The sequence below is a fragment of the Solea senegalensis genome, linkage group LG12 (assembly GCF_019176455.1).
Source record: "Solea senegalensis isolate Sse05_10M linkage group LG12, IFAPA_SoseM_1, whole genome shotgun sequence".
Classification (NCBI taxonomy): domain Eukaryota; kingdom Metazoa; phylum Chordata; class Actinopteri; order Pleuronectiformes; family Soleidae; genus Solea; species Solea senegalensis.
Genome location: NC_058032.1, coordinates 9,213,637 through 9,238,267, shown reverse-complemented (window position 1 = coordinate 9,238,267; position 24,631 = coordinate 9,213,637). Strand labels below are relative to the sequence as shown.

The following is a 24,631-nucleotide window of genomic DNA, read 5'->3' as shown; positions in this document are numbered from 1 at the left end:
GGCGGTCATTTAAGTTAAGCCTGTGTCACTCCAGCCCTGATGTGAGGCTGTGCCAATCCAGTTTTGTCGTGATATACTAAAACAGGCAGCCCCCACATCAACCTCTGAACCTCTTTTTGCCACGTGACGTGACTCTCGCTTAAAGGGATACTTCACTCATTTGCATTTAGCTGTGTATTACTAGAATAGGGCTAGTATTTTTGAAAAATTGTGCTTCCCAACCTCAGTTTCCCCTTAGTCGAGAAATATCTTCTTTCTACTTTTTGTTACGTGCCCACCAGTGACACTTGTTAGCATAATTGTCCTGTTAGCATAATTGTTAGCAAAGATGGCGGACACTGTTTACATTCTGGGAATGAGGTGCCGTCCCCCTACGAGTGGGTCTAAAAACTGCGGGGCTTTCCGAGGCTTGAAACTGCAACGCTAATTCCGCACTTTTTAGACCCAGAATGTAAACCATGTCCTCCATCTGGTGGGCACGTAGCAAAGAAAAGAATAAAGATATTAAACTGAGGTTGGGAAGCACAATTCTTCAAAAATACTACCCCTATTCTAGTAAGACACAGCTAAATGCGAATCGGTGACGTATTCCTTTAAAACGGAGGAGCCGCTGTCGCTAATCATTGATGTATTGCTCGGTGGAGTTTGTATCGTGATCTTAAACGTTCACCGATTGCTCCTCCAACAACACTGATCCTGTGTCTCACCCCCACAGGCTGTAGCCTGACGTATCTGATACAAAGGTTACACAGCAACAATATTTCTCAATTTCTCAGCACCATTTTCTACTCCGTAAGTTTGTCTGATGTTGGGTTTGTGACGGAGGTCGTTCCCGACCTCCGCACCGCACTGTGCCAGAGGATACCAGACATCAGAGGATCCGTTGAGCGGGGTTGCCTGCTTTGTTAACTGAAAAACCTTTAAGTGACATAAGAGATGCTATTTTCTTCAAATCTAATGTTTTGCCTGTCTAATGAAAAGCATAAAAGAATGAACTGTATTTTTAATGCAACTTTTTTCCAGCCACTTTTTGTAAGAAAATCAAAACGGGGGGAAGGGGCACGAGAAGCTCTTTGGTTGTGGATGCTGTCCCTGTGTGTGTGAGGGGTGGAGGTGGACACCTTCAGACACCTCGGCACTGATGTGTCCTACAGCAGGGACTCCGCCACCTCCAGCCCTTGAGGGCCTCCAGCCTCAACACTTCAAACCTCCCAAGTTGAATGTACCTCTTTGAAACTAGTATATTCAAAACCTGGAGATTTTCCTTAATAAAGCAGACTGTTTTGAAGATAAACCAGTGTCTCAGTGCTTTGTGATGTTCTTATTTGTCTGTCGGAGTCTGCGTGTGTTTGTTTGCATTTTGACTGCACTGAGCAGATGCTGTGCAGTCATATGATTGCCGCGACGCTAATCTGGATCAGCGCAGTGGCTGCGGATCAGGACGGAGTGCCCGCTGCTCTTCCACTGCTCCCTGTGTGGCCTCGCGTCAAAGAGTTACACACGTGTGTGTGTAATATTTCTACAGTTAATGACTTCTGATCCATTCATAGCAGCTGTGGGCTGAGCCAGGGGGGTGTTGAGAAAGGCAGTGTGTACACAAAGACAACCTTTCATATTTGTTCTTCTGTCTGAATGTGATTCTTGAATGTGAGGGCTGTGCTTCACAGAGGCCAAGCTTGTTCGCAGGGCGGCGCAGTGCATTTTCATTTTCGTTTTCTTACAAACAGATTTATTCTCCACTGCACTGTGTGCATCTATGTTGAAGCGACCGTGGACAAAGTGGGGTTACGGACACAGCGGCCAAGCGACCCAACAATCCAGCCCACTGTGATCCAGTCAGCGATATACGGACAACAAGAGAGAGTGTGAAGTGAGAGGAGAAGTTGGGAGGGAGTTGGCAGTGTGTCAGCAGCAGACTCTTGAGCTGTGCACAGTGCAGCGCTGACGCACTAAAGCTCACAGAGTCAGGGAGGGGAGGGCCGGGAGGAGCAGACAGCAGTGGCCAGATGGAGCCTGGTTTTGTTTTGGAGTAGCTGACTGCTGCTGAGAGCAGGACAGTCACTGCACGAGTCTGTGTGTGTGTGTGAGAGAGAGAGAGAGAGAGGGGGAAAGCAACATCACACCCAACAACAGCACGGCAAACTACTGTCTTCCTATGTGGACAGGACCTTTCATGTAGTTCAGTGCTCAGTGTAGTGGAGCCTCTCTATGCAGCTCAAGGTCGGACCAGGAAGATCCAGCCGAAGCCTTGGGGAACTGTCCCATCTGCATCCTGGGACCTGCAGATGCAGGTGGGCCTAGATTCCCCATCGACCCCTCTATATGCAGACACTATGGAGGCAGCTGGGACTGTGAAGAGGATGTGAGGCCTGGACTGTGACTGTCACGTCTCCTAACCCTGACTGAGTCGAGGGAATGGGCCCAGCCTCGCTACAAGAGGAGAGAGAGACCAAAGAGGAGATGGAGAGCTACCACTGCCTTCTGCAGGCCGGCTCCCAGCTACAGAGCACTCTGCAGCGTGAGTAAACACATGACTCTGGTCGCCATTTTCAGACTGTTACTATATAATGCTGTATATCATACACACTGTTTTCACAGCACAGTGCAGTGCAGCAGAAGTCCATTTAGGATGATTTACAGAGCCATTACAGAAGATAACGGCGCGTGATATCTTTTGCTTGTCAGTGTTATTGATGGACCTGCAGCTTTGCTACAAATGCAGGCCACTGCAGGGATTATGGCAGCTATTTTAAGCCATTACATCACAGATGGATATATATGTATTCCCATAGTAATGATTTTGTAGCCTGATAATCTGTAGCCTGTGGGTTATATAGATCATAGAGTATGGGGCAGTGACGGGAGAAAACATAGAAACACAATGGGAAGTTAAAAGAATAATGAAATACCACATTTTCACCCTAGCAGCAATTGACCTAGTATTGTACATATCTTATAAAAAATCAAGTCAAATAAGTAAAGAAAAGTGGGTCATAGCCCCTTTTTTTTTTGTTAAAATAATAAAATAATCATGAAATCCATTTAAAAAAAGACTGACACACACAGACTCATCGTTTGTCAGTCGTCGTTCTCGGGGGTTATCTTGCAAAAGATCCAAGAAACCGGAGAACGACGGCGAGCTGATGAATAGAAACGTCTCCTGACGTGACTGATGGCGCCTTGGAGCAGCTTCCTCCTCCAGAGGCTAATGTGATTGAGTCGGGATCTTAGCAGCATTGAGCTTTTGTTTAATTTATGAACGTTTGCTTCTCGGTGTCTCCTGTGGGTTCCTTCTACCCTTTGTAGTCGGGGGTGTGGAGCCAACAGGGACAGCCAGAAAAAGGCCACACAAGGTTCTATTTATACCAGGTGAAGTGTTGCCGTTGTTTTTTTCCCTTTATGATATGTGAGGGTTGTTCTCTACGTTTGTCCTAATCTGTCCACAGGGAATTCAGTGGTGAGCACTAGCGACACACCAGTAACCACAAACTCATCATTTACTCCACTGGCAATGATCGTGCTCTCCCTGTGCAGCCTGCTCCTGCACCTGTATGTTCTTTTCAACATTGCATAACTGCTCCAACCTACTGTGTGTGTCCATATTGTGTACAGCTGCACATGGAGCAACTCACAAGTTCATACGTTTACAGGACAACACCTGGGGTGTCCAACTCATTTTGAGTTGTGGGCCGGACCAGTCAAATAATAGCCTAATAACCTATGAACAACAAGCACTCTGAATGTTTCCCTTTGTTTCACATTTAATTATCTTTTCTACAAAGCAAACTGAAATTTCTTGAGAAAAAATAAGTGTTTCAACAATATTCTAAGTTTATAATGGCGCAAAACATTTAACTGTAAAATATAACAACTTTCACAAATCCATTCTGGAGGCCGGATTGGACCCACTCGAGGGCCAGTTCTGGTCCGCGTGCCGTACATTTGACATCCCGACACTTCATTCTTTTGTTTACTGCAACTTTACATTGAATGTTTCAAACTATTCCTCATATTAGAAGTGGGAACATTTGACGACTTTGTCATTCTGTTATGAGTTCCCACAAACACAGTTGTTGGTAAAAATCCACAATTTCCTTTTCCAGCCTTGAGTCTAATCCCCTTAGCACTGAAAGCTCTGTTTGGAAAATATCTCGTGACCTAAAAACCACGTGTGAGGCTAGACCTCTGTGAACATGTCTGTGTGTGTGAGGGGATTTCTTTCCGTCTGCTTTTTTAAATCCTTACCTAATCACAGACTGAAAGGATGAAATATCCATGCTAAGATTGCCGTCATAGATGGTGCAATACTTTTAAGTAGTGATCCTTTTATATAAAAAACGCCCCAGCATCATTTAAACCAATCACTTTAGGCAGTTAAAATTAATTCTTTCCCCTCAGACATGTCGTATCTAAGAGCCTAATACATTTACATGTGATCCACAATGCTGTAAAACAGGGTCAAACTCAATTACAGAGGTGTTTTCACAAGTACACATTTTATTTCATTTATTTTACTGGCGAGGTGATCAGTGAGTCAGTGGAGGGGAAAAAAAAAAAAAAGCAGTAACACCTGTGCTGTAAAAGAATAAAACAAAAAGCACAGGAAGGTCGATGTTCTTTGTAAAAGCTGTGTGTAATGAGGTTGCAGTCCTGCACGTCATGTGTTTTATTCTGATTCTGAAAGATTAGGACACATGCTTGGAGGTATGATTGAAATTCAGTGTTATTAGACTTTTATTTATTATTATTTATTATAAACATAGAGCTGTTGCTAATTGAACTCTGGTTGTTCCCACAAGTCCTTGGGAAAAAGAAAATCACTGCCCTTTTTTTTGGTTTTAGAATTTAAGCTTTTTGATTTAGATTTTTGTCCAAGAAAGAAGTGATAAGAAGTAAGATATTTGTGCCCTCGTCTGTTACGACACATACTGTTTCATGTGCCCTGCATTGCTCGATGTACGTGGCCTCGGCCTACGCACAACTACCGTTGAGGCGTAATTACAAGCAGTGTTGTGGGCGCTGCACTGCTCGCAGTACTCACTGAGATTCCAGGCACAACAATGAGCGAGCGAGTAACTTAAAGCAGGAGAGAGAGCAAATCACGTGATGTCTGGGAAATGCAAATTCCAAGATCTCTCTCGAGGCTCACCAAAGAAAATGACAATGACAATGCCTTGGTTGACCAAGATCCCAAGGACAATCACTCGGAATTGGTCCTTGAATTATTTGATGACAACCAAGGTGTGGGAACCCTGTCTAGTGTATTAGGTTAAAGGTCATTAGACAGATGAACAGAGTGTCGTCTTATATTCAAATAAATTCCATATCTCATTTGCAGACTCCAGGGAACTTCTTCACTGTTCTCCAAACTGTCAGTAACATAAACTCTCAAACACGAGGGAACTACAGCATTTTCTAAACTACAGAATAAAAAGCATTTATCATATTCTCTGTTTAACTTTAGCTGTTCAGTCGTTGTGTGTGTGTGTGTGTGTTGTGTGTGTATTACTAACATTCACAAATTGTAATTTAACTTATAGCTAGCTGGCCACTTTGTTAGGTACACCTCTTTAACTCCTCCTTAGTGCAAATATCAAATGCATTCACCCACTTTACTTTATTGTTTATTATAAAAAACCTGATTGATGGACTATGCATAATTCATTTGGCTTTGTATTCTGTTACATTCAATGGTGCGAGGAGTTGCTGGTCAGGCAGAGGTGAATGAGGCCCATCTTTAAAAACTTTAAGCGCTTCCTTTGATCGAGTGCAGTGTTCAACTGCAACGTTTGCTTTTATCTACAGTTTTAATCTTGACCATTTTTACGATCATTACCATCTCACCATAGCTCTGGGAGTGTTTTATATAAATACGTTTGCAGCATATATTGTCTTAACCTTCATGGAAAATAGACATGATGAAGCCCTCGCTTCCAGACAGTGTCGTGGTTATATAAACCTTCCAGTGCCACAGTAACTTTACCCTGCGTGTGCACGTTGGCCCGGACTTGGCTCGGGTCCTCTCTGTTACAGACACACATGAAATATTTAGCACATATCAGTAGAGCTCATTATCTGGTGCCCGACAGGCCGACAGACACTATTACTGCAGCAGACTGATGTAAAACAACACCTGCTCAGTTCTTCCTCTCTTTCCTTTGGTTTCAAGTCCCTTTTTTCTCTCTGCGTTTTTTTATTTTTTATTTATGTTTTCATATTGTATGGTTGTATCCACCATTATGGATGATGTGATGATAGTGTGGGAGTGTCATTTAGTTGGAAATATGGTTTTACCGAGTGTGTGTGTAATTTCAGTTCCTTTACATCTAAGGTTGATCATTACTGTCTGGAGACGAAGCTGGAAAGTTACACTCTGTGTCTCGCTGTCCTGCCTTGTTACTGTAACTTAATATTAAGAAACACGCCTTAAGATGCCCCTTAACTCTGAGAACACAGAGCCTTTCGGCTATGTTTAAACGTACAGTACATACAGAGGCTGTAAGAATGTGCAATATACTGTAGAGTGTCATCAATCTGATGAAAAAAAAATTTAATTCTCGCAAATTACTATATATGAACACACGTGAGTAAAAAGTATTCAAAATGTTTAAAATCGGAGTGAATTTGTGAAAAGACCTGCGCTCTGTTTTGTGACTTCTACACAATCATCGCTACTTTATATCACTACTAAAAATGTGATATAAAATAAAATCATAACTTTGACTCAATAACGCATAAGAAGATGAAAAAAAAAACACATTTTGTAAAGCCTGATTATGTGAGATAATCAGTGGATCCGAGATACATGTTTCATTCCCACAACAAAGGAGGACATTGGGATTGAGAAAGATAAATAAAATTGACAAAAAGTCGCCGTCAAAAAAATATAATAATATCAAATAAAAGAAAAAAAAACTGGTCAGAATGTGAATTAAAACATCATCACAATTTTATTTGTATTTCTTCATTCGACCAAGTGGAGTGAGTATATGCATCCTGTACATGGAGCCAAACAGGGACACATATAAAACTCTCTCAATAAACTCGCTGCTCAATAACAAGAGAGACGTACTGTACAAGCATTTATCAGCGACATAAAGTCAGTGTACCCAATGAATGAGATGCCAGTAAACTTAACAACATCACTTGTAAAGGATCTGATATCTTTTAATGTCAATGATGTCAATTTCTTCCTTGCCCTGTGACCATGAGCATGTGCAGTAACAGTAAGAGTCAAAATACGTTCCCACTGGTTAAGTTTTAGTGAGCTTTAATTAAACTGTAAAAAATAGACTGTAAAAAAGGTGTTCAGATTGAAGCTGCTCTGGGGGAGACTCTGCTGGTTGCAGACAGAACTCCATACTTGATGAGGTCTTTCTCAATAATTATATTATGCAAGTTTTGTGAAATGTGTTCCCATTTATGGGAAAATGGATGATTAAGTATGTCACATATGAGCGGACACCTTTGTGACTGACAGCTGACAACGTCTGTGAACTTCTGTGGTTTAGGCTTCTAAACAGGAACAGGAAAACTGTAGTTTGTAAAACTGAGATGAATTGGGAAAGCATCCGTAAAGGGTTTGAAACCGACTTTGTATTTCTTGTGTTTTTTGCTTGTATTTTGTAAGTTTTTATTATTTTAGCATCGACTGGAAACCAATTGTGATGTCATCCATAAGAATCTGAATTCCTGTTCTGACAATAGGTTCCAATTGCAGGATACAAACTGTTATGTGCACTCATATGTGTCGTGCTTTATTGTCTACTTTACTCTTAATGGGAGCGTACTTGTCTTGTCTGGTTTTTCTGTGTGTATTTTGTGTCTTGTATTCTTGTCTGAAAATTTGAACATGTAAATAAAAATTAAAAAAAAAAAATGGGAGTGTACTTTACAAAAATTGACAAAATCATGTTCTAAAGAAGAGAAGTAGAGTTTCTTTCATTGAAATGTTTATGTTGTCATGACACTGTAACAGTGTATAATCTACTCCCTCAAACTTTAGTCTGTTTATCTCCTTCTAGAGGTCTCCGTCCCTGTGAGCTTACAGGAGGTGGGAGGATATATAGAGAAACAGGTGGCATATCTCTCAGGTGAGGCCTCTGTGTTTTATTTATTTATTTCAAAAATCACAGCTGCTGTTTTTGTCACATTCGAATCTGTTCCGTGCAGTTTGTGACTTCAAAGCGCTGGCTGAAAGCACATCTGCTCATAGTCTCATGTCTTTATTTCCAGGGGGCCGTGGGGAAGACTCCAGTGTCATCATCACTCTCCCAGAATGCTCAGCTTTCAGTGACATTCCAGAGGAAGCTTTAGCCAAAGTCTTCACGTACCTCACTCTCATTCCTCGGTGTGTGCCGCTTTATTTATTCCTCTCTGACTCTCTCTCTCTCTCTCTCTCTCTCTCTCTCTCTCTCTCCTGCTTCCTTTCTGCAGTGCGCCAAAAAAAAAATTGTATTCTGATCACAGCTGGCCTTCACTGCTTCTGTGTCAGACGTCCTAGTGATGCTCTCTCTCTCTCTCTCTCTCTCTCTCCCTCTCCCTATCTATCTATCTATCTATCTATCTATCTATCTATCTATCTATCTATCTATCTATCTATCTATCTATCTATCTATTGATCGTACATATGAGGCTCTTTTTCCCCTTAAGTTGTTAAATAAGTTAAAAATAAACACTGTATGTTGCTGACCAGTCAAATGTTCCTGTCCTGGTAGCTTTTAATCAACATACTCATAATAAATGCACAGAACGACGTTACGTCTTTACACGTTGCCCAATTTGTCTTGCAGAACAAGGCAACCCGGAGTCAAATTTATCATCATTTTAGACCGAAGACTGGACACATGGGCGTCCATCAAAACTGCACTTGCCAGGATAGCAGTGAGTTTCTTTTCATCTCATCATGATACCTGCTCGACTCTTAGGACAAATCATGATCACTGTGTGAGCTATAGCAGACGGTGGTGTTTTTAATGATGTGTTGCTGTCCATGGTGCTGAAAAAACAAAAACCAAAAAAACAACCAGCAGCACCCACTGAAGTGAATGGTTATTCTTGTTGTTAATAATACCTCAACCAGAAACTGGTCATATGAGATCATATCTCTATCATATCTCACCCACACGGTTTCCCACACACATATTTGGACTTTCCACAACTACACACAAAAAAAAGGAAAATCTGTCCATTAATCTCAAGCAACGACACAAGACGACGACCCTTTTTTATACATACAATAAAACCTGGCATGACATCTTTTAACATATTAGAGCAACTACCGTGTTGGAAGATTATATCTACAATCATCATGTGACCCGAGTCCTCTTCTGTGTGATGTCTGATTACTCGGTTTTGGTTTTTTTATTGCTTTGTTCTTGTTGATTGTTTTTGTGTGAGGTTTTTATTCTGTATCATTATAGGTGTTTCGTGGTTCTGCAGGATGAGAACCAGGTGTATACCCGCTTTAACTGTATCTCGACACATGAAACGATAAATTCAACACCTGATGCGACGTTAATAACGGGAGAATAATGAATAAGATTCATGCTTGATACATATTGACTCATCCTTACATTCTACCTGTCAACCTTTTGCTGAAAATTCAGTGATTTACTAACACAACCTATTGTGTGTGTTATCACATTCGATCCACTGCTGAGAAACATAACACTTGGTGCATATTTAATGCAGATTTTTATAGAAATAGCTTTGGACAGTGGCAGGAAGTGTATCGCAACGACACGTCAGTCTTGCTCCAACCACCTCCTTGTAGTCTTTTGAGATGAGATGAAGAGTTTGAGAACCTCTTGGAAAAAAAATGACATAATCTGAGAAATAATTAACATACTGTACATGTGAGCCACAGCAGTCTTCCTCACTGCACCTGCTCTGCACCTTCACTCTGCAATGTCCCGACATTCCACAACTGCACACACACACACACACACAATCTATCCATTAATCCCCAGAAACAACACCAGACAGGATTGTATCACAAGATTAAATTCTCTTGCATTTCTTCTACTTCCATCCAACACAAATATCGACCATTTTAAATACCTTCTTAAAGATTTGGCAACCCAATCTGACATATTATGGACACTAACATCATCATCATGATGTGATATGATATTTCATCTACTGTGTATTCCCTTCTTGTTACTTAGGATCCTTTATTATACTACTGTTTATTTTGTCTGGGGTATAAAAGTATAATGAGGATGGGATAAAAAAATAAAAATAAAATACATAATGATAAAAATATAACATAAAATGAAAAATCCTTCCTCTTCATATTCTACCCCCCTTCATATTGTGTATACTTTTGTTTTCCACTGAACCTTGTGTATCACTGCTGCAAACGAATGAGTAAGCAAAAACCGTGTGATGACGCGGGATGCTGAGGAGAGGAAGAGGAGGAGGAGGAGAAGAAAGATTGCAGTCAGCGCTGCCTCTCTGCAGGCAGCAGCAGCAGCAGCGGCGGCGGCGGCGGCAGCGGCGGGGCTGCGGCTGTGTTCAGACCAGCGGCCGCACGAGGGAGCTGCACACCTGAGCTTTACGCACCAACTTCCCACCGGACAGACGGGGAACTGAACACTTATATCCGACCATGTCTTCACACACCATGGCTGACTGCTTTTACCGGCGGGGAGTGCCGAAGATCCGGAGGAGCCCGGTAACGAACTGCTGAAGAGTTTAGGGAGAAGTTTTTTGGTGGGGGAGGGAAGGAGGAGGAAGCGGGGGGGCTGGGGAGGAGGGCGTGTAGAGAGTGAATGCTGCAGTGTCTGCACTGCGGTGTCCAGCGCACTTGTGCTTGGTCATGCAGTTGTGTGAGCTGAATGAAAGTCGCGATGATACTTCAATGACTGTTCGTCGACCTCTGTGTGGGATTGCAGGAACAAATGAATGTCAAATGTTGCGCTGCTGTCACGTGCGTGCGGGTGAAGTGTTGGCATCAGAAGTAGCTGCTGCAGGCAACATCTGCACGAGGACAGTAGAATGTCTGCTCCATGGGAGGGAGATCAAAATGAAATGTGTAATCAGAGGAGTCTGCCGCTGCGCATGTTTCCGCCTGTGTCATTTACAGCGTGTCTCGTGCATGAATCCCACATGGTCGCACAATCGTTACCTCGCACAACCTGAAGATGAAGTGCCGCCCATGACGCGTGCAGACGCTGTAGAGACTGAACATTGAATCCATTAGGCTGACACTAATCTACTGAGTGACAGACGAGCTGAGAACTCCAGTCCAACCCCTGTGAATGTGCAGATGTTGGAATGTGAATCAGAGTGGTTTCCACCCATGGTGTAATTGGAATATTCTGTGTACATCCAGTTATAAATCTTTACCATGCCTCAGTCCAAAATGTTCATGAATGTGACCTTGACCATCTTTTCCGTCTTCAAGGCTTCCTTCCCTGGGAACCTGCACCTGGTCCTGGTGTTGCGACCGACCAGCTTCTTCCACCGCACTGTCACTGACCTGGGCTTTCGCTTCAGCCAAGAGGACTTCATGCTCAAAATGCCAGTAAGGCAACTCCACACACAACAAAGACTGCACCTCATTTATGTCACAACCCTCATTAGAATCCTATTTGGCCTCCCTCCAATAACCACAACTGGAGCTAACTAGCGACATTTAGCCTAGTTATGGGGTTTCCAACCAAATGTCACTGCAATCTCCTGTGATTATCCAATTATAACATTTTAAGGATGTTCTTAACAGTTCTTGGGGGCCACCCTCTTGGCTCAGGGCCCCTGGCAGCTTCCTGTTTTGCCTACCTGGTTGCAACACCCCTGGGTCTTTGGTGGATGGAGCCAGAAACACATGTATGCTTAAAATAGTTTCATATTTGTGGTGAGCTGTCATCGTAGTGATTTCTTGTGATCACTTGTTTTAATGAGTTCACTGGTCGTGCTAAAGGGGATTCGGTAAATTGGACACTCTAAATTGACCATAGGTGTTGAGTGGGAGAGTGAATGGTAGTTTGTTTCTATGTGGCCCTGTGATGGACTGGTGAACTGTCCAGGGTGAACCTCGCCGATCGCCACGCTAAGATTGGCACACGTGGAGGATAAAGCGGTAGAAGATGGATGAAAGGACGCTTGTGCCAAAGAACAGCTGAAATCTACCTCAAGAACAACAACTATACAACTATAATTTTGAGAAAAATCAAATAAAACTCTTATAAGTTGGCTAAGAAGTAGAACATGTTTTTTGTGAGTGCTCAGCTGTCTTGTGTCTGTACAGGTGGTGATGCTGAGCTCTGTCACAGACCTGCTGCACTACATCAGCGAGAACCAGCTGACGTCAGAGTTCGGAGGCACCCTGGACTATTGTCACAGCGACTGGATTGTTTTACGAACGGTACGGTATCAGTTCGGAAACTCTTTGTTTGGTGACCTGAAACTCAATCCTGTAAATGGACCAATATGAGTCTTACCTGTTTGATGAAAAGCTACTGATATAGAAATTCTGCAAATATGAATGTAAAACCTATACAAGTCACATTTAGGGGACTTTTCTGGAATCCACTAAGCTTTGCATTGAGCTGCAGGTTGGTCACCCTCTTATATATAATATATAATAGAGTGTTTTTTTCTTCCACTACAGGCTATTGAAAGTTTTGCTGTAACAGTCAAAGACATCGCACAGATGCTTCAGGGCTTTGGCACTGAGCTGGCAGAGACAGAGCTGCCAGACAAAGGGAAAGCCATCGAGTCTCTGCTTGAACTCCAGACAGAAAAGTATAAGAAACTCAAGGTAACGATTCCGATGTTTTCACATCACAGGCATTCATTAAAAAATGCCACAATTTAACAGTCATTTATGAATAAGTATCACAACATTATAACATTGTTTACTTTACTTTTACCAGGATGCAATTAGGTCCGTGTCAAAGGAGGGTCGTCATCTTCTCTCCAGCCTCGAAAGCTCTGGGAATGAGGACGACTCCCACTGGGATGTGAAGCTGGACTGGGAGACGGTGCAGAGGTAAGACACTTTACAGCAGCCAGTGTCTTTTTTGTTCTTTGTTCTTTGAAAACTATTAAATAACTAAAACAAAATGTGTTTAATGATCAGTTGAAATCTCCCAGATATTATAATGCTAACATGTATACTGTAGAAGTGGATTCCTCCAATACTTCTCTGATTTCTTGACACATGGCTATGGCAAAGTCCCATTTTTTGTAGGCTTCTCGCGCAGCTCCGAGACATGGAGTCGGCGTTTGACGGCTTCTTTGAGAAGCATCATCTGAAGCTTCACCAGTATCTGCAGCTACTCAGATACGAGCAAAGCTTTCAGGAGGTACGGACTTCACATCAATATATATCCGCAGACATGTTGATTCTGTGTTTTTAAGTCCCAACTGCAGACCAGTTGTGGACTGTTATGTCCATTTTAGCCCATATGTTCCTCTTCATAAGTGGAATGAACATTCAGGCTCTTTCAGCACTGCCCCCTGATGTTAATACCAGGTGTGAACACTTTAGAGTCTGTGTACTGTGTATCTGATGGTATACACTTCCTGTTTAGATGGAGTTTTGTCTGGAGCACCTGACGGCTCAGGAGAGGGAACTGACTGTATCCGTCGACACTGAGGCTCAGGCAGAACACGCTCTTAAAAAGCTGGACAGTCTGGAGTCCAATGCACAGGTTAGTGTTTTCTCAGTTTGGCTGTCAACATCTGGAAATAAAAACATTGATTTGAACCGCATTTGAATTCAATCTGACTGGGTTTTTTTTTTTTGTTCGGCTCAACCAGGAGGTGGTGTCTCGCGCTCAGATCCTCATCCTTCACGGACACCAGCTTTCAGCGAATCACCACTTCGCGATGGCCCTCATCATGCAGCGCTGCAACGAGCTCCGCCACCACTGTGACACGCTTACTGCTGCGCTGAAGTCCAAACACTCTCAGCTTCTGCACACACACCAGCTGCTGCTTCACCTCGGTCAGGTACTGAGACATACTTACACACACACGCACAGGTGCGCCGTGTAGTGAAAGGTCATATAAAGGTCATAGTATCAGTAGTTTGGACGTGAAGATTTCATGAAGACATTTTCAACTCTCATCCAAGAGGCTGAGGACATGTGAAAAAAAGGACATCTGACATCTGCCAGATCCTCAGATCCCCCATTATTGCCCTTTTACTGTTACCTCGTGAGTTCACCTGAAGACATGTCTTACCTTGATGCGAAAACATCCATAAAAGCTCCACCACTTTATTTAAAATTCTACAGAATAAAGAACAGAAAGATGAGCAGAGTCCTGCTGTGAGGTTGCAGGTTCAGCTGATGCAGCGCTGTTTGTGTCTGTTTGTTAAACAACTAGTTTTGTACTGGAGCTTTGAAGTTTATATTTAATTCAAAGACTGACGAATGGCGATGTTCACCTGCTAAATCTTACATGTCTGTTGGTGTGTGCGTGCGCGCGTGCAGACACACACTCATATACACGCTTTAGTGGGAACCAAAGCAGGTAAATGTGTCCTTTATCAGTTCCAGTCTCTGCATTTAACCCATCCATTACTCGGGGGTAGCCCAGCCCTTTTTTGACCTGGTGAGGCTTCAAACCACCAACCCTCTGGTTACAAGACAAGTTTCCTTTCCACTTGGCCATGGGCTGTCCAATGTGGCCCACATTTTTGTAGAACAGGTGGTTTGAACACCAAACACCTACAACGCTCTCCTCCCAGGAAACGTAGCTAGAGCTGAAACGATTAATCGATTATTAATCGATTACTATTTTGATAATTGATTAATCGGTTTGAAGCTTTTTTCATGATTAAAACAAGATTTTTGATCTTTTAAGCTTCTTAAATGTGAATATTTTCTTCATTTCTTTGCTCAGGATAACAAAGAAATCATTAAAAGTGAATCATTTTGGTTTGTGGACAAAACAAGACATTTGGGAACATCATCATTTCCAGGTTTGACGAAAAACGATCATCATTTTTTAAGGTTTTCTGATATTTTATGGACCAAACGATTAATCGAGAAAATAATCGACAGATTAATCGATTATGAAAATAATCGTTAGTTGCAGGTCTAAATGTATCCTCATGTGACTACAGACATGTCATGTGACCTCATCCTCTCAGGCCCAAACATGGTGTGATGATGGAGCGTATTTGCTGGCCAATCAGCTGGTAGAGAACGTTCAGTCTAAGGAAGTGGCCCAGGCTGCTTTAAGGGATATCCAGAAATTCCTGGAGGGGGCGCCGTCGATACTGAGCTCAGGACCGGACGTCTTGGCCATTGAATATGAGGCGGTCATCACACCTAATCTGCAGGTCAGATCCCCTAACTCTGTAACCATATGGTGACGGACGTCCAACGTTCATTTGTTCCACAGTATCAGTGACACGAGTGGATCTGACATGAATACAAATCTGTGTCCTACCTCTCCGTCAGGCCCAGATTGGGAAAACGTTTGAGAAACACGCTGCGGTGCAGCAGATGGTCCAGAGCCGACAGACTTGTCTGAGGAAACAGGCCGAGAAACACGTCCGACCCGTCCAGCTGGTGGCGCCCAGGTCGGAAAACCCACCGCGTGCCAAGTCCCCGCTCTTCTCCCCCAAACATGGTACAGTACAGACACACTCGCAGATATATCAGAATCATGGTGCTCTCATACAAGCACAACGATCAAAACCTGATCAAACTGCATATTTCTTTAGGAGGCTTCCCTGGTTTCCAGCATACACAGTTGACTTTTCCACCCTCCCCTGTTTCCTGGGCCCAGTATGGGGTCTTATCCCAGCCGCATGGGGCCCGGCACCAATCCCTCTTCCACTTGCATCTTTCCTTTAGACACCATGCTTAAATTAAGCAGGCCTAAGGTGTTCCTGAATAGGCTCTGGGGTTAGCAGGCCACCTTTACAAACAAGCTGGAACAAAGGTAGATGGTCTAATCAGCCCACTGGGACACACGAGACTGTTCTATTAGCCGGGATAGATACCATGAAACCGTATGTGGTTCATATACATTAAAGAGCGTTTCATCTCTGTATCTCATGGGTTTGTTGCAGAGAGCTCGGTATATACAAGTACCCAATTAATACTGTACGTGAATTTGTATTTGATTTTACTGTACTTGTATTGTACTGTGACTGAACGCGTCCTTTTGTCCAGCGAGTGTGTGAAGTTGAGAGGATGAATAGGCTCGTCTTCTGTGTCCATTCATGTCTCCTTCAAGGCTTTGTTCTCCATGTTAGGAAGCCACGGTAATGATAACGATTATGACGTGATCTGAGGTTCTCTCTGGATGCACCAGCGACTGCATTTCAGAGAGGAGACGAAGACAACGCTGGTTCACTTTGACTGAGCTGACACATACTGTACGTGTATGAATATAATATGACGCTTGGACTCAGCAGCTGCTGGGATTAAAAGGAGGATGAACATTAGATCTGTGCCTGACTGTGCCAGGCTGAAGCGTTAATGGAGGCAGCCTATCATCATTGATTGTGTCAAATAATTCATCATCCTCATGGATTTATGTTTTTTTTTTTATTATTATTGAGGAATAAAGAAAAGGTCATTGCCAGGGCAGGCAAATCTCTTTGAGGCTATCGTGTTCATGTGGTGCTCAAGGTCATAAAAAATAAAATAAAAATAAAACAACGACGTCTCATCAGAGAATATGGAAATGTACTGCATGTGAATTATCCTCTTTGATGAGCTGCTGTTCCGCTTTCACAGGAGATGGTTTGAAGTTCACATTCGACCTCGCCTTACCGGGGAAGAGAGCGTCTCGCAAGAGCCCCAACTCTAGAAAAGTAAGGAAAAGGGAAGTCTATATTTTATAGTTGTTATTTCGCACGTCTGCCAGTGGAAATCATTGTTGTCCACATGTGTTTCGCTCAGATCGAGGTGATTCACGACTACCAGGAGAGTGGAGGCTGTGTGTCCTACAGTCTGGAGGGAGAAGACAGCCCTGACCTACTGAAGCGGTGAGGAGGAGGAGGAGGCCTCAGTCCACACATCTGTGTTGTCCTCAACGCTGCATTTGATGTTGTTTTTCTATGTGATTCTCTTTGTTCAGAGCTAATGATGCCCTCTGGCTTCTTTGTCTGTCCCCTTCTCTCTGTGTGTGTGTGTGTGTGTGTGTCACAGCCATGTAATGAGGGAACTCATAGACACTGAAAGAATCTATGTGGAAGAGCTGCTGTCAGTGCTGCTGGTAAGCAAACAAGTAAAAAAAACAAGCAGAAGGGAGACGGGTCAATAAAAAAAATCCTCTTAACAGTAAAAGGAAGGATAGGATTTGCACACGTTAGAGCTTCCTTTCAAAGGATTTTACTGCCAGTGAAGAATTTAACAGACTTAGAGTTGCCATCTTTACTACCACGCTGATCATCTTGTGTGCTTACATCACAACAGTCAGCAGTAATGAAGATATTGTAAATGCAAGAGTGTTTAAAATGTATATCAAAAGAATTCATCAAGTTTCAAAATACAAAGACTTTAGTATTAGACCATTTCTTTAATATACCTGTCATCAAAGTGTCATTATTGTAAGTTTATCCCACAGATTATTGTTATTCATTTAATAACTGGCTGTGTCTCCTATTATTAGTATAAATGGTAGCTATTAAGCCTCAACCATGTGTATATGTTTGTACTTAGTGACTTCAGTCTGTGTATACAATAATATGTGTGTATATTTAGTTTTTTTAATTGATAAGCACTTATATTATCCTCATTGCTGATAAATGGGTATACAAGGCAGCGACTCTATATTTATTGATTGCCTGTTGAGCTCACAACGTCACTGGCAATAAAAATAGCCAATAGAGTAGCTGTGCCAAGATGTGCAAATGTACTCAGTATGATGTTTTTTCCTTTTATTAAATGATTCTGTGCATATGTATGATGCATATTCACGAGTGCTTATAAAACGTCCTTAAATGTATAAATAATTCAGGGTTACAGGGCTGAGATGGACAACCCGCCTCTGTCAGGGCTCCTGACCCCAATCCTGCGCAGTAAGAGAGATGTGCTCTTTGGAAACATGCCTGAGATCTACAATTTTCACAGCAGGCAAGTGATTCATGTGTTCATATAATTAAAATATTGTAGATTAGCATATGAAAGCTTGTCCATCACACATTCTCATGCAGAAATACTTCACTGATATTAGGCTTTAAATCTGCAGTGTGTAACGTTTGGTGGTTTTTATTCCGACTGTGTTTTGTCTTCATGAACAGAAGTTATTTGTTTTACTTTATTAGGTCTTAGTGTTTCTTCTCTATTTTTATGTGCTGTTTCCATTGCCACTTGTTTTTATTTGGTGATTTAACTTATTGTGTTTGATTGCTTCCTTTAACTTATATAAAAGCACTTAAATGGTTTGAATTTGTTTACATTTAAAAATTATGTCTACAGTTTTAATGAGCTTCGTTAGTAAATAAGCTAAATAATATGGAAAAGTTGCTTGATTTGGAATAGTAAACATTGAGAAACTGTTTCTGTACAATATACCTACTTTTACCCCCTTTTTCCACTATGTTTCACCATTCTAGCTGTAAATACTGTGTAACTGAAGTGATAGATACTGTAAACTGTGTGCATTGAGGTTGTGTTGTGAGGCTTTGGTTGATATGCTTTGCCTTTGTCCTCTCTGGGATTCCAGGGTCTTTCTCCAGGATCTGGAAGGATGCCTTGAGGCCCCTGAAGGTGTGGGAGCTTGTTTTCTGAAGCGGGTGAGAGGATTAATATTCATGTTGTGATCTTCTTTATGTTTTGATCAAATGTGCATCAAATACAAGTGTACTGTATGTACTTTTTTCAAACGAAAGTTTTCTTTTTTGTGTGTTCTCTTTCAGAAAGAGAGTTTTCAAATGTATGAATGCTACTGTCAGAATAAGCCCCGCTCCGATGCACTGTGGAAACAGTTCTCTGACTGTGCCTTCTTTCAGGTCACATTTGCCGGGATTTCCCGCTCACACTTTAGTGTTTGTTTGTTAGCTGCCATGCAACACTTGCAGAAAGCTGTGATCCGTCACTGTCAAACTAAACATAACATTCATTGTGTCCTCCTTCCAAAGGAATGTCAAAAAAAGCTGGAGCACAAACTGGGCCTGGATTCGTACCTGCTGAAACCAGTCCAACGCCTCACCAAATACCAGCTGCTGCTTAAGGTGAGACCCTGTTGTATCACAGACACACACGGAGCGTCCACTTAAGACAGTTGAATATTGTGCATAGATGTGCAGTTAAGCTTCTTTGATATGATGTTTCTCACTGACTCGCAAACACAACTAGTTGCTTTTTTTTCCATTTCTATGTTAAAATGTTCAATATAGAGTGTCTTATATCCTTTTTTTCAGCAAAACCTAAAGGCAAACTGATGAAATTATTTATACTTTTTAAAATCTGACTGAATTTGTGAAATTTGGAGATACGTCACAGTTCAAAGTTATCTTGGCTTGAAAAAAAAAAATATATATATATATATGTGTATATATATATATATATATATATAAATGGTATATTTTGTGACATCTGCACAATTATTGCTACTGGGTTTTATGGAGAAAAAAAAAGCAATTTAAAATGAATCCTAACTTTGTCTGAACAACAAATAAGAATTTTTTTTTTATTTTCGGTTGTGTGTGTTCTCAGGAGCTGCTCAAGTACAGTTCAGATTGTGAAGGGACGTCTGAGCTGCAGGGGGCGCTAACAGCCATGCTGGACCTGCTCAAATCAGTCAATGACTCTATGCATCAGATAGCCATCACAGGATATGAGGTAGATCTGATTTATTCTCCTAATCTGTCATAAATCTGCCAACAACTGTGCTATAACATTAAATACCTCCCTTCATTATACGTAGGGGGACATTTGTGAGCTGGGCCGTGTGTTAATGCAGGGCTCCTTCAGTGTGTGGATCAGCCATAAGAGAGGTCCCACACGCATGAAGGAGCTGGCCCGATTCAAGCCGATGCAGCGCCACCTCTTCCTGTATGAGAGAGCGCTGCTTTTCTGCAAGCGCAGGGAGGAGCACGGAGACGGCTGTGACAAGACGCCCTCGTACAGCTTCAAGCACTGTCTCAAGGTCGGTGTGTGTGTGTGTGTGTCATCTACACCTGCTTTAGCCTGAGAGATTAAAATACAGCATGTAATGACCGTGAACTCATAATCTGAGTGGATCTAGTTTTCCTTTTACCCACAGTGACTTCGTAACATTACCTGTGGTGGCTTAAGTGTGAGAAAATGGGATCTTAGATTAGATTACTTAGTTTTAAATCAAAATCAGAGTAAATTCAACTGTAGAGCTGATTGTCAGTGTTGTTTTTATACAATATAACTTGTCATATATACTGTATAACACTGACTTTGTGGGTAAAGGTTCATAAGAATGTCATTGTCAATAATAGGAAAGTGCTGTTGCAATGGGAAACCCGAATGACTACAAAGCTACAAAGTGATTAAACACTGCCATTTTATTTGAGTGTCAGAATGTAACAAAATTAAAGTTAAATGTATACACTGTGTAGTATTTATAGTTTACAGTACAGTCTGGCTATATGTACAAGAACAGAAAGCAAAGTCATTTTAAACTCAGCCCATGTAAAATCCCTCCCTGTACCTGAAATACTTCTAGAACCTAAAGTTACAATAGAAAATTGAGGAAATATAATTTCCTGACTCTAGATGAGAGTCTGGATACGCCCACATTACAGCTTAAATGACTACACCACTGTTGCTAAGTGAATGTAGACAAATAGTTGTGTTGGTGTCTGTGCTGAGCTGGCAGCAGAGTTTCTTTGTTTTTTTTCAAACGAGTTGTATGCGTCGCTGACTGGTGTCGCCACCAGCACCTGCTGCTGCTCTTGATTTATTATTGAGGATGCAAGGAGGAAGCAGTCACACAGCAGAGGTGTGTCTGAACGCTTGTGTTGTGACAGGACAGATGTGTTACATGATGTAAGTCTGATGTATAGTGTCCTCTTCTTCTATTGTTGTGTGTGTGTGTGTGTGTGTCAGTGTAATCAGTGTATGTCTCTTGGCAGATGACGGCCGTGGGGATCACAGAGAATGTCAAAGGAGATGTGAAAAAGTTTGAGATCTGGTACAGTGGCAGGGAGGAAGTGTATGTGGTTCAGGTACGGATTCTAAAAATAACTTCAGTATCAAAGGGTTTTCAGTAGATTAATGACCGGCCTGAGTAATAATTCTGTATTTTCTTAATGTAACAGTTGATTATTTAAATAAGACAATTTAGTTGGATATGCAAACATTTTATACTTGGAATACTTTCTTATACTTAAGAAAAAAAAGAAGATTCCAATCCTAGTGTCCTGTGTGAAAACCATGTGTGATGGCTCATTATAAAGAGTCTGTCGCTCTTTGTGTCACCTAAAGCCTCCCTGAGAGAAAGAGAGACGCACACATTTCTAGAGACATGAATAGTAGTGTTACATCCATCTTCTACCACTTTATCCTCCACACGAGGGTCACACGAGGGTCACATGAGGGTCATGAACCCACAGCAGTAATGATATGCAATCCTGACCCTCTTTACATGTTTCAGTAAGTATGCAATGTTCCTTTTGCCTCTCAGGCTCCCACGGTGGAAGTGAAGATGGCCTGGCTCAGTGAGCTGCGCAGGATCCTAACAAACCAACAGAAGCTGCTTAGAGGTCGGTGGAAGCATGAAGCTCATTTGGTAAAGAGAGTCTCAGCACATGGGTTCACTTGCTGACCTTTGAGCTGCTTTTCCTCAATCCCCTCAGATAATATGAGATGTGATCAAAAGCTCTGGAACTTGAGAGTGGGCCTTTGTGCTCAGGTTTTTTTTTTCCATCATATTCTGAACTTAAATAAAAAAGAAGAAAAAGAGCTCTGCATCAAAACACTGACAATGTTATCCGTCAGTCTTTATGTCTCTTTCCTTGTTTTTCCTCCGTTTCACAGATGAAGCATATCAACACGGACAAATGGTTGAGCACATGCAGCTTTCTCCCCCAGTCTCTGAGAGGTCAGTGCTCGTGGTTGTTCACAGATTCACAGATTTTGACAGAAGTAGAGAAACAGACATATGCAGAACGCACACATGCAACAGTCACAGCTCTTATTATCATTTGTTGAGTTTTTTGGGTTGTTTTTCACATTTTTTTAGCTCATAGCTTGAAAATATAGTCTCCCGTTGCTGTGGGTGTGGTGGTGTGTGTGAGAAAGGGGGGCAGGCCCCACTCTGTCCACTGCTGTCTAGTTGCCTATCCCCATTCCTCCCATCCCCTCACCTGCAGGGGCATGCGGCCGTCCAGAGGGGTCCCCAGGGGCTGTCTGCCGGGGCTGGACTTTGTCTCGCTGTCGGCCGACGTGTTTCTGTGCCTTCGCTCCCGGAGCCCCCGTCCCCGGAGCCCCCGGCAACGGCCCCGGCCACGCCCCCGTCACCGCCCCCAGCGCCACTGACCTGCCCTAACGCTCAGTGGTAAACCTTGCCTGGCTCAGCTCGCCCTGGCATGACCCACCTTGGCCCAGCTTGGGGACTAAACCTCCAGGGCTACTGTGTTTGCATACTGATCCTCATTCTGGTTCATAACTGACTCCCTTGTCATGTTGCGAGGCCTGTGTCTCAGCATCTCTCCCATGGTGTTTCTAACTTGGTGTCAAAAACAACCACTCTCAGCTCTGCATCACAGATTTGCTATTTTGCATGTTGATGCAAAAAAAAGAAAAAGAGTTTTGCCTTCATTTCATGAATTGTATTAATTTCCTCATGACAGCTGCTTTTTAAGATGGGGCTCATTTTTTGAGATCAAGCCACTGAACAATTGAATCATTTGAATGACCAAATCTTTAAATGTTGGATCTTGATAAATCGAGACCAGATCTTCCCTTGTATTGACACATGCAAATCCTTGTGTCAATCAGCGGCCTGTGAGTTCTAATTCCCACCTTGTACAGAGAAGCTTGCACATGGCCGCTCTGTGTTCTATCCTGTTGTCTGGCTGGTTTCTGAATGGTCATCGCTGTGTAGGAAACCACAGGACAGAGTTGGTTCTTGGCACTGATCTGGGGTCAGCTATACTGTTCTCTTATTGACATGGATCAGGAAGTGACGGCTGTCCCGAGATTGCGTGGCTGAGGATAACGTCTATCCTGAATGTGTCTCCTGAGTGGTGACAATATTTGGCCTTCACTGTTGTTTTCTGTTGTTCATTTAGCAAGCAGCAGAGGGCGTCGGTGAGCTCAGAGGACACAGAATCGGGAAGGAGCAGTCCAGACCCCCAGCCTCACTCCCCTAAACACCAGCGCAACCGCAGGAGTGAGCGAATCTCATTCACACATTTTTATGCTATGATCAAGTAGATATTTAGTAAATGAATCACATGAAAATATTATTTTTCCACACTGTTAAAATGATGTGGATACTCGACATCCCCCACAGCAGCTCACATGTATTTTGACCTGGGGAAAAAAAATAAATCACATTTATGGAGTAACATGGGTTCTTTTTAGCATTTGCATTTTAGCATTTTAGCAGATTAGCATTTGATTCCATGTTCTTGTTCATTCCAGTAAATCACAAATGTAACTAAGTTTCTACATGATGCCTTTTACATGTGGTTGTCTTTAGATTGTGCCAATAACAGGCAAAGTGTTGTCTGTGTGTCAGGTTGGCCCGGAGCTCATCACTCGGTAGACAACTGCGAAGGTCAGGGGGAGTGGCCTGGAGGTCAAGACGCAGAGGAGATTTTGGTGGAACTGGTGAGACAGAATACAGTTAGTGACTTTTTAATATGATATCTAAAAACTGCCACAGTGGTACTACACTACATCTAGTTCTACATGTACAGCTCTTCACTGAGGATAAATTAGTAACCACAGAGCCAGAGGTCAAGTGATGACATCTGATGAATCAGTCTGTCCTCTCTCTCTCTGTGTCCTCCAGCTTTTCTGGAGATTTCAGTCACATGACGCAATGTTCCTCAGCAGATTATAGTGTTAGACAAATTACTCTGGAAGTGTAATCACGGTTCTTACTTATTACATATTGTGACAAGCTTGAGTTGCAGTAGGCAATAATGAGTAGAGGAAATTACATTTGACAGAAAGTGCCTTTTATTTTGACACAAGTGCCTTTTATTTTGACGACATACTAAACTATGATTTTTTGTCTCATTTAGGACGACATACTAAAGTATGACTTTTTTGTCTCATTTTGGACGACATACTAACCTATTACTTTTTTGTCTCATTTTGGACGACATACTAAACATTTTTGACATACTAAACTATGATTTTTGTCTCATTTCACGACATACTAAACTATGATTTTTTTGCCCCATTTCAGACGACATAATAGTAAGCCACCAGAAACATGTAGGGGAATAAAAAAGAGAAAAGACGTTTGTATTTTTTTCTTTAAAATGTTGCTGTTTATCTTGTTAAGTAGAAGTCAAATAAATAGTACTTAGCTACAGTGCTTCGATGCAGTCGCCCATTCAATCTGTATCAAATGTTTAGGCGTCTCTAATTAGGATCTAAAGTAGCAAGGCCTTCGTTTGACAGGAGCGTGAAAATGTTTGCAATGAATTCCAGCGTATTTCTCTTAAATGGGAGTAATTATAATCCAGCCACTGGGAACTTGTACACTTGCCGCGCCG

General features: G+C 42.2%; 1 protein-coding gene across 2 annotated transcripts; it reads left to right on the top strand.

Annotated features, from left to right (window-relative positions):
- The first annotated feature begins 1,960 nt into the window (after positions 1 to 1,960).
- mcf2a (MCF.2 cell line derived transforming sequence a) lies at positions 1,961 to 23,726 on the top strand. 2 transcript variants are annotated; one of them, XM_044039480.1, is made up of 27 exons: positions 1,962 to 2,518; positions 8,025 to 8,093; positions 8,236 to 8,350; positions 8,793 to 8,883; positions 11,411 to 11,530; positions 12,254 to 12,370; positions 12,617 to 12,766; positions 12,882 to 12,997; positions 13,184 to 13,313; positions 13,542 to 13,661; positions 13,771 to 13,962; positions 15,110 to 15,301; positions 15,423 to 15,594; positions 16,713 to 16,789; positions 16,878 to 16,963; positions 17,127 to 17,193; positions 17,938 to 18,053; positions 18,646 to 18,715; positions 18,839 to 18,931; positions 19,061 to 19,153; positions 19,638 to 19,763; positions 19,849 to 20,070; positions 21,029 to 21,121; positions 21,580 to 21,658; positions 21,933 to 21,996; positions 23,189 to 23,289; positions 23,624 to 23,726. In XM_044039480.1, exons 1-27 carry the CDS (start codon positions 2,416 to 2,418, stop codon positions 23,665 to 23,667), a joined length of 3,018 nt encoding a protein of 1,005 aa, XP_043895415.1. In that variant the 5' UTR covers positions 1,962 to 2,415; the 3' UTR covers positions 23,668 to 23,726. The 2 variants fall into 2 exon arrangements, with proteins under 2 accessions (XP_043895416.1, XP_043895415.1); XM_044039481.1 differs by lacking the exon at positions 23,624 to 23,726 and having other exon boundaries at positions 1,961 to 2,518; positions 21,580 to 21,684; positions 23,189 to 23,281.
- The last annotated feature ends 905 nt before the right edge of the window (positions 23,727 to 24,631 follow it).